At 37.5% G+C, this 10,838-nt stretch overlaps 1 protein-coding gene across 2 annotated transcripts in view; it reads left to right on the forward strand.

Moving 5' to 3' along the window:
- CUBN (cubilin) overlaps nucleotides 1–10,838 on the forward strand; it is a 148,571-nt gene that overhangs the window by 102,008 nt on the left and 35,725 nt on the right. The window contains exons 51-55 of one of the 2 annotated variants that reach the window (XM_085565970.1): nucleotides 3,046–3,195; nucleotides 4,031–4,152; nucleotides 6,061–6,286; nucleotides 8,207–8,394; nucleotides 10,590–10,746. In XM_085565970.1, coding sequence (XP_085422096.1) covers nucleotides 3,046–3,195; nucleotides 4,031–4,152; nucleotides 6,061–6,286; nucleotides 8,207–8,394; nucleotides 10,590–10,746 — 843 coding nt within the window. The remainder of the gene's footprint in view (nucleotides 1–3,045; nucleotides 3,196–4,030; nucleotides 4,153–6,060; nucleotides 6,287–8,206; nucleotides 8,395–10,589; nucleotides 10,747–10,838) is intronic. The other variant, XM_085565962.1, reaches the window with a different exon arrangement.

A 10,838-nucleotide genomic window follows, 5' to 3' on the forward strand; every position in this document is an offset into this window, starting at 1 on the left:
ACATTTGAGAGTGTTCACATTCTGCCTTCTGTGTTACATTCATTATAAGAAGTGGAATTTCACTGCCAGATAAATGGATGCATGGATTTGGTCATGTGTTCTTTCAGGGGAGAAAATGGAAAACTGGAAAGACATCATGGGGAGATAACTAGTTTTGCTGTTTGCAATACTCACCTGACTATCTCTTTACAAGGGAAAATATGGATTTCACTTCATTTGCCTTGAGAGATGGCATTTGCAGTCATCAAAATAATTTATTTGGTCCACTTCCCATTCTCTCCCTGGTGCTGAAATATCTCCAGGGACAGCGGGAATGGAGTAAAGAATGCTTGAATTATTCATAGCTTCTGAACTGCATACCCACTTCAGGTCCATTTTTGTGTTCTATAAGATCACTCTCCAAAAAGAAAGCCTTATTTCCAGTGAGAATACATTGCAAAACGCCGACTAAAGCATTTTAAATGAAAAAACAGAATTCACAGGATTAATGCACCAGTGATATCCCTGCATATTTGAGCATCTTTAGCCACAAGAGCAAGCAACTGGAAATGTCACATGAAAGTCATTCAGCTAATGCCAAATGTAGTATAAAAGCTGCAGCTGTCTTCATAGAAAGGCTGTACCTGTGAGTCCCAGAGACAGCAGGTTTTAATTTACCAGGAAATGCTTTCTGAAACATGTGGAAAGGCTGAGAGCAGGAATCTGTCCTATCCTTATTTGCACTTATTTGAGCAAGAGGTTTTGGTATATGTATCTATACCTATATATACATATATAATGTATATATAGGTGTGTGTGTATGTGTGTATATATATATATATACACACACACACCCCCCTATATATAATGTATAGCATTGGTTTGTCCTGTGTAGAGCCAGACCCTGCATAGCTCTGTAGACTAGCAGTTCTCTTCCATGTATGCACTGGAGCTGGGAAATAATAGGAAAAAAAAAAAAAAAAGAACTCAGAGAAAGAAACAGTAAAATGTATTTGCTTTGTTTTTCATTCCTGCCACACTCACTTTATCATGAACCTCAGGCCTCCAGGCAATATAATCAAAGAAAATGGAAGAAATTGTAGTCTTGCTTTGTTCTACACAGTTTTGTCATCTAAATCCAGTGTCCATTTCAGCACTACTAATAGACCTCCAATTTCACAGCTAGCCTGGTGTCAAAAGCAGAATGCCCTCATTCACCTGTGTATGCTGACAAGTAACATTTAATGAGCACTGAGATGCAGTGTTTAGAGTACCACTAAACTCAGGCAGGTCCTGTTTAAGACTCTTGACACAGCAGATGCAAACTTAGGGAAAGTCTGCTTTAACTGACTCAAGAGACCCCAAATGGAGCTGAGATGTGCAAAATTCTTTTGTGATGCCCATACAACATACTTCATGGTACTCAAATAAAAAAAAATTAAAAGCAGATTTGACTGTAGTTCACTGGCTAATATTTAAGCTAAATAGATAAAATAAATATTTCCATTTTTTAAGGCAAAGTATTAAGTTATTAAATTTTCATGCATATGCATGTAGGTTGTACATGGTAATACAGCTGAACATACTGCTACAGTGAAGTATAGTCCTAACTCTTGGCTTTTGTGGAAGACTCTTCATTTTGTATTTCAGACCATTGCCTTCAGTTTGAATGAAATGTTACAGCACGATATTTCTGTTCTCTTTTTCTGTTTATCAACAGCCTAGATCTCTGGCCAGCTGGCCATTCATGAAAACAATGATTGCTATCATTTTTCACTGTAGGGACTGGGTAACCTGAGTGACATCTATCACATGGTTAATCACCTCATGTGCAAAAATGAAAATGTATTTTACATACTAATGCTAAAAGTAGTTATTACTACTTTTTCCTGAACACAATTTATCATTAATATCTTCCACTTTTACAGCTCAATATAATTTTTAGTGCATGTTATCAAGACAGCTTTTACCATTTTTCTGGGTAATTTGCATGATAGAAATTTATTATATATCCATTTTCCTCCTTGTGCTTCAAGGCATTTCAAATAGTGGCTGTGTCACTTGCATATGATGGAAATGTGAAGTTAACCAACCCATGATTTGGAATAACTCTGAAAAGGCTTTGAAAAGCACCCAAAGTTTCCTCCTCTTGCTCTACTGCCTTCTTCACAAGAATGGCCAGCCACTTTGTGCAGAGCTAGGAGTTGCTTTTAAATGGAGACTTTTAAGACCAGCAACCTGCTATTATTAGAGAAATGAACTTAGGAATGGCATTGCCTGGATGTCATGAGGAACACTATTATGGTTGCTTTCTTTCTCCTGGGAATTTATCAGTAATAAACAGAAACTGCTTTTAGCAATGTGATGGTTAGGAGCTCACCAGCTTGAGCAAACATTCAGTGTCACTCAAGTACAGAGGCCTGAGAGGCCTGTGTTATGCTTTCCTTTTAGGCATCAAAGATTTCAGGAAATGCTGGCTGCTTTTTTTTTTTTTTTTTTTTTTTGGCCATACAGAGAATATGTTGAGTTCTCTGGGAAAGAGATGCCCACTATTAATACAGTGATGACAGTTTGTTCATGGATGATGCACATCCCGATACAGTAGAAAACTCAAAGTCCCTGTCGATTTTAATGAGGATGTCACAAAAACAAAGGTTCAGTAGGTGTCCATGTGATACAGCCTTTAAGCTATCTCTTTCCACTGTTCTGCCCCAACAGGTCTGTAGTTTTGGGACAGAATAGTGAGGGTTTTGTGTGTCTGATATGTCTGATATGACATATGAAGGTGTGCAGGATGGCAGGGAGGGGAGAAAAAGAGCCCAGGGTATTAAAAGGATCATTGGTATATCTTTGGAGAGAACTTTCTTGTTGCCAAGATTTAGATCCCAACAATGAACTGCAACACTCCGCTTATATCCATAAATAATAATCAGTTATAAAGTCTGATATGTACTCTTCTCCATTTTCTTGTCAAAACAGAATGAATTGCATGTTTGTACTATTCCTTTATGTTATTGTAGCTCTTTCAGGACTCAAAAAGTGCTGTGTTTTTTTTCCTTTGCTTAGGGGATGCTGATGGAGAGCTAATAGCCAGACTTTGTGGTCAGGCTGCACCATCTGTGCCACTAGTTATAGCTGCCCCCCAGGTCTGGGTACAATTTGTCAGTGACGAAAACACAGAAGATAAAGGATTCTTGGCCCATTATACATTTGAAGGTAAATGGCTCAATAGACTGTTGCCTTGGCTGACTGAGGCACTTCTGGGAATGTTGCCAGTCATTTGGTGATATGGAGAATAGTCATGATGGGATCAACTCTCAAAGAGGTCCTCAAAAGTTACACAGTGGTAGCCACTATTTATATCTTCTAAAGCAAGCATGTGCTAGCAGTTGAACTCTCAGATTTATTTTCTGCCTCACAGCTGGCATTCCCCAAACCACAGTGAGATTTTGCAACACTCAGAGCAGCTGGTTGTTCTTGGGAATGGCAATGTAACAGGTAATACCAGCCAAGTTTGACTTACTCCAGAGAGGTCTCTGGAGTGCTAGCAGAGCTGAGATGCATTCTGCTGCTTGAACCTTTGCACTCATTTTGAAATCCACTTGAAGTCGTATCAGTGCAAATTACACCACTTTGCCATTTATGAGCCAGAACAACTCCTCTTCCTGTCACAGCTGAATTTAGCCTTGGGGCTTATCTAGACACATAAGAAACTTTTTTACTTCATTGTGTTGGTCCAAGGATGGCACTGGTTTGCTTAAAACTGTGATAAAAAAATGGACGATAAGGTAGAAGAGGCAGATGTGTCAGCTGGCAAAGGTTTTACAGAGTTGTATTAAGCATCAGAATAAATACAAAGTTTCAAGGTCATTGAATCTTTTTACTCAGTATTCAATGACTAGATTTTAAAACTTGGAATTTCCCAGATAAATTGTTCGTATTAACTCAGTAACTATCAGTACTTCTTCAATATATTTTATTACTATTACAAGCTGAATAATCTAGTGTTGTGTTCTGAAAATGCATTGAAATGTTACTTTTTTTTCTTCAGCCTGTGGTGGTGTACAGTCAGGTGAATGGGGAGTTATCTCAAGCCCTAACTACCCTGAGCCTTACAGCAATCTGAATCACTGCTCCTGGGTTTTGGAAGCCCCTGAAGGTCAAACCATCACTGTGAGTAACATGTTGCAATTGTATGCACAGCAGACAGTGTGAGAAGTACCTTTTGAGTTTTCAGGAGCAGATTTGAGACAATTTGGAAAATCAGAAATATAGAATAATTAAGTATCTTCCCATTGATTTTAACTAAAAGAGGGAATGAAGATAACACAACAAAACTATTTGAAGATTGTTCTTTCTGAAAAACAGAAGGATCCTAGTATTACTTGACCTCAAAACATAGTACTGACTTCTCCTTTAAACAAATACTTGCTATTTTTACAAAACTGAAATAATTCATTTTATTAGATGTTCATGGATATTCTCATTATCATCAGAATAAACACAAGGCTGAAGCAAAGTTCAGGAAAGTTTGCTTCTCTGCAGGAAAGTTTCAAGCCACTAGAAAGTTACTTTTGTGTCTTACTGGTTAGTCTGGAACATAATATAATTTCTGGTACAAATAACATCAATGAAATGTTGCTCCAATTTCCCAATAAGTATTGAAAGTCTGCCTGAGGTGCTACTTTCTTGAGTTAAACTCCTGACTGACCAATTTAAGCACCTTTATGCCCAAGCAGTACAAAACTTAATTCACTGAATTGACTGATTCTTTCAAGCACAGATACAAGTGATATTTATGGTTTGGGTCAGAAAAATATCTGAAAAGCAGTTTTGTGGGAACACATTGTAGATTTTCATATGTAATGTCTCCCGTTAATTTTCCTATCATATTTTCCTTGCTTACAATTACAAAGGTTAGAAATGAAAACCCACAGTCCTAATTCTTCTGCTTGATATTCTGACCACTGCCTATGTACTTATTTCAGGGAATACAGGATTATTTTGAAAGAACACAAGATTTCTATTTAATTCACAACTAGTTAAAAGCAGAACTAATTTTAATCAGATGAAAGCAGGTTTCTGTCTTGAAAGGACTGAGTAGCAGCATGCTCAGTGAAGGCAGACTCATTTTTTCCAGTATAAGCTGCCAGTTTCAGTTGCTGGTAAAGTTCTGGATTTAAACTATTACAGCTAAATTTGTCTTAGGTTCTTTTGGAAATGAAGACACACAAAAGGTACAGGAAAAAATTGTTTATGTTTGCTAAACTTTTCTACAAAGATCCTGCTCCTGAAACTATTTTTAAAATCCCAAAACTTATGGAAACAGGGCCAGGCAGTAACTACTGTACATCAATATTTCAGCATCAACAAATCCTGGAGTCTACGGAATCAGCAATCTAAATGTTTGAACTAGAAATCCCAGGTGTGAGCATATCTCTCCAAGGACAAATGGTGTCTGTGTGGGAGGGAGGCACGGTCAGGAGCTGCCGGTCCAGCCCGGTCTGTTTATGGGATGCATCCAGGCCCATGGGAACGAGCCACAGAACTCTTTCTGTTTTGGTGGAAACAAACATTATTTTTAGCAACTGTTAGTGTATTGATTCAAAATAATAGGAAGAAAAAAAAAATCCAAGGCTTTTGAAAAAAAAAATCCAAGGCTTTTGAAAAAAAATTCAAGGCTTTTGAAAAAAAAAAATCCAAGGCTTTCTCCTTGCAGAGCTAGTTATTTTTCATCAACAGAAACTTTGCATGCAGGAAAGTGGTTCAACACCTGTAAATATTCAGCACTGTTTTGAAGCACATACTTAGTTTCAAAATATGGCTAGGACACAAGGATGCCAGTTTTGAACCTATGAATTTTTCTTCCAATTCCATCTTCAAGCTAAGTAGCTGCTGTTACTTATAGTGGTAAGATTCCAATCAATACTTGCAGGAAAGCATAATGAAGTGAGGGTCAGATTTCTGAGTGTACCCAGAAATCATTGTGCCACAATGGCTACAGGATCAGTCTGAATTGCTCTAAACCCTCACCCAGAGTGACTGGTTTTAGCACCTGAATGTCACCTTTGTGTGTTACAGCTTACTTTTACAGCCTTCCACATTGAAAGTCATTCCCTCTGTAAGTGGGATTCTGTCACTATCCTGAATGGTGGCTCTCCAGGGTCTCCTGTCATAGGAACGTATTGTGGAAACAACTCACCTGGGACTATTCGGTCTGGTTCCAACAAGCTAGTCATCATCTTTAATTCTGATCACTCGGTTCAAGGAGGTGGCTTTTATGCAACATGGACAGCAGAATCTTTAGGTAAGTTTGCATTAGAGATCAAAAGAAAGGAATGCCATCAACTTCAGGATCCTTGAAAGATGCCAGTACTAAAAAACTAAGGATTTATCCAGTGCTTTCTGATTTTACACAATGAATTCAAATTTGGACTGATTTTGTACTTTTTAAATCTCCTACTGGCAGTTTCTTTATGGCTGTAAATTGATACCAATACCATTACCCTCCCAGCAGTGGTATCTCTTGCCAAGGACTATGAGACATTTCACTTCATGAATAACAATTGTTCCACAGTTTGACTTGGTTTAAACACTTAAAACTAGGAAAAAGTGAGTTTCAAAACAGAGAGGCAAACAGAGCATCTCAAAGAGCATGTGTGACAACAGCCTAGAACTCTTGCACTGTGATGGAGCTGTTGGTACACTTTTGAAAGTGGTACACATGCAGGATTGAACAATACATTTCTCAAAGCTACCTTCCTTTTCTTGAAATTATCACCACTCTGTAGCTCAACATTTGTGCAGTGTACTTCAGGAAGTCATTAAAGGACTAAAGGTAAGTATAGATGTGTCAGATGGCAGCAGGGCAGAAATTACAGTAGGAATTACAGCTGACAGAAATGCCAGCTCAGTACAGAGCTGGCATATGCTTCCTAGTGTCACCTCCAGCTGCAAACATTCTGGCTGATTCTGATCATTTTTCTGTCCACTAATGATGTAGCTGTATTCACACAGTTAGTTGATGGAGTGTCTTCTTAAACATATCAATAGTCTGAGCTTGCATGAATATACACTGTCATTTTAGCAAGTTTTTGACACTGTTCCCTGAGATTTCACGTGCAATGAAGCCCACTCTTCAATGGTGTAGTAGACATTAGCCTACATGTGCCATGTGCATAGGCAGTATCCTCTAGGAAAATTTTCATTTCTATATATATCTAGTTTACTTTCTTCAGCTTTCTTCTCATTTAATCACTGAGAATCTCCAGTTCTGCATTCTGTATTGTGACCAAAACCTGGCTTCATGTCCTTCTAAACACAGTTGCCATTTCTAATAGAAAAGAAGGAAAAATAACATCTTCCTATTAAAGCTATTATATATTTTTTAAGTTAAGGGGAAAAAATTAGGATGTTACAAAACTTTGGTTTTGTCCTTTATTCATCCTTATACTACACTGTATCTGAAATAATAAGGGGTTGCTAGTACTGTGCACGTAGCCCTAATAAATTATTCTTGGCATGGTATTTGCAAATATGTTTCAAATTATCTAAACTTATTCTGTGTAAAATCATGAGCTGCCATAGAGCCATGACCAGCTATCCTCCTTTATAAATGAATGTGTTAGCTATTTTAAAAGGCATGTTTTTCAGCCCATCCCATAATTCCACTGCAATCCACAGGGCTGCCTAGGCCAGGGAAGTCACCATTTTGCCTTGGGTAAACAGATGTAGCTTGAATAGATTCCCATGGGGAATTGCAATATTTGCATATTGAAGAGTGAGAAGAAGAAAGGATATATCAGTAGACTGGGTTTTTTCCCCTTGAGTGCTTTTCTGAATGGCTCTCTGTCACAATGTGCATGCTGTGGGGTGTGGGGAACCTGCAGTCTCAGATGTACTCCTGACCCCAGCACTCTTTCAAAGCAATATTCACTTCAAATTGCCAGGAGTTTATAGGTGGACCTTGTAAAAGGCTATGAAGTTGCAAGAATGAGCTTATGAAGAAAATAAACTGAAATACAAAGAGACACCTCTGGAGTGTAACTACCTCCCTGCTGCAGGGGTGGGAGAAAGAAAATCAAGAGGGGTAAATGAAGTTTCAGTGAGTATCAGGGCTTTCCTCTCTCACTTTTGCAGCCACAGAAGGAAACAACCATTCAAAGCCAAACACAACACCACTCAAAAATATTTCTACATTTCTCCAATCTGTTGCTATTTTTTCCAGGCTGTGGTGGAATCATTCACTCAGATAATGGTACAATCAAGTCCCCTCACTGGCCTCAAAACTTTCCCATGAACAGCAGGTGCACATGGACCATCATTACGCATGAAAGCAAACACTTGGAGGTGAACTTCCACAGGAACTTCCAGATTCCAGATAGCAATGGAAGCTGCCAGACAAGTTATGTGAAGGTAAAATAATTGTTGAGGTTAGATCAGCAGAGCAGTGCTTTAAAAAGTCATGATTTCAGATCCCTGTTTTGCATTTGTTATGGTTTGGACAGTCAAGGCTCAAAATTTGGGAAATATCAACTAAAGTCCTTGTATAATACAGTCCATTTTCTGTGTGCTTTGTGAACTGGCCTGTATAAAATTTTAATTTTCATCAGTTCTTGTGGTTCCACCTCCCTGCTGGAGGTGGAACCATCAGCCTACATGCATCCCCAAAAATGAAAACTATCAAAAAGGCATATATTATTACAGAACCAGAAAGTAATGAGAAAATATTACACTATAATTCTACCAAACTCCTTTATAAGTATTTAGACTGACCAGGTTATACTTCTTTTTTTAATTTCCAGAAACAAAAATAGAAATCTGATCTTTCATATACTGTAAAGAACTGTTGTTTTCAAATCAATAGAATAGAGTGGGTATGTCTTGCATTTTTCAGTGTCATTTTTTTCTCAGGCATTTGGCATATGTTCAGTGGTTTTGTGTTCATTTTCTCCACAGCAATACAACTCCCACTTGAAATAAAGGGCAAACATAATTTTGCAACATGTAGGAAGACTTGAGCAGCTGTACCTCTGATCTATAACAACCAACTTACAGTTGCACTCATTTTTAAGGCTGTGAAAAAACCCCACAGGGATTAGATTTGTCTTTGCATGACCTGCTCCAGCAATTAATTGATGCAATGTTACTATACACTTCACTAATATGAAAATCTTAATGCTACTCAGTAAAAGTGTTTAATTTTAAATTCCTAAACTGCCCTGAATGACATAATCAAACCTATGTCAATTGGAGATTTTCTCCATAGAGGAAGATCTGAATTTTTTTATGTCCACTTCCTTTTCGTAATGTCTAATTTGAAATGTACAAAGGTGTCTGAAAAGCTGTAGAATGATGTAAGTTTTTTCCATTTATTCCAAACTGAGCAGTCAAAAGAGAGTAATCCAAAATCAATAGTGACTTCGCAAAACCTCGGCCAGGCTATAGACTATAAATTGATCCTTTGAGCATTCATTGCCTCAAACACCTGGTCACATGAATGAGATGATTCAGATGCTTGCACTTACAGACTAACCCTTGGCTAACCCTTTCCTTTCTAGGGTGGTTGCTTGGAGAAATCACAGGTTTATTTGGTTATACTAGTTCCACTCAATTTCCTTCAAACACATTATTTTAAAAATCAGATATTATATATTTTTGGGTATAAACTCAAGTAAAAAACTGTTCAAAACATCAACAAAAATAATTTTATTATTAGAGTAAATAATTCATTATTTAAACAGACATTTTAAATCCTGCCAATAAATACTCTGATTCAGAAAAATATTTCAATGCATAGAAACATCAAACATTTTTACCTATGTTTCGTTTTACATGTGTCTTGAAATTCAGCAATTAAAACTGTGAGCCTCAAGCATATATTTAAGTAATTACCTGAAGAAGATTTCACTTAAATACCTACCTAAATTTTCATGTTCTTTTTAGGATGCATGGTTTGGTTGAGCTTCAATTGGCTATTGGTACAGTTGAAGTAATACTTTAAAATATCGTAGGTTTTTTTTTCTTTATTAGAAAGAGTTATTATAGTAACTCTTCACTTGATTTGATTCTTGTAATTGAAAAAGTGAATGAAAAATAAATTTTAAAAAATTATTATCAACTCTAGGTATTATCTGATGCCCATATATTACCCTAGCATGACACCTTTGGTTTTTATTTACTGAGTAACATAAGGATTACATGTGTATTCCTTGTATACACAGATATGCATATTCATAGGTTGTATGGAGTTAAGTAAGCAGAGATAAAATGTAAGTAGGTAATGATATGCATGAAATGCTTTTCTCTTGTCCCCTGGACCTGATCTATGCTTGTTCTGTTACCAGCAAGGGTTCAAGCAAATGACCTCTAGATGTTCTTCAGAGGTCCTTGGCAACCTAAGTTATTCACTGTGACTCACTCCTCGGAGGAACCTTTTTGTCTCCACTGACTGTAGTAATTAAGTCAAGTTTAGAACTCTTAGATTCACTGTGAGATGAATCCTACCCTTAGTCAATGTAAAGAAAAACTGCATATATAATTCCTGTTGGGTTCCCACAATCTACTTAGACTTTGAAAGCACTAAATCATTTCCAATCTGGCCTTGCCAGGTGTGGAGAGGAAATAATGAAGAAGCAGCAGCTTTGTTAGCCACAGGATGTGGAAGTTCAGCTCCTGATCCTGTTGTTGCTCCAAACAATGTGATAACTACAGTGTTTCAGTCTCAGGATGCTCCTGCTCCAGGTTTCTCCGCATCTTTCACAAGCAGTAAGTAATATTACAGCCAGATGGCTGCTTAATTAGTCCATTTGGGATTAGTTTGACCCGTGTGTAGCAATTCAGACCCCAGTCCAACAAGG

This window comes from Lonchura striata, chromosome 2, assembly GCF_050655825.1.
Source record: "Lonchura striata isolate lonStrDom1 chromosome 2, ASM5065582v1, whole genome shotgun sequence".
Taxonomy (NCBI): Eukaryota; Metazoa; Chordata; class Aves; order Passeriformes; family Estrildidae; genus Lonchura; species Lonchura striata.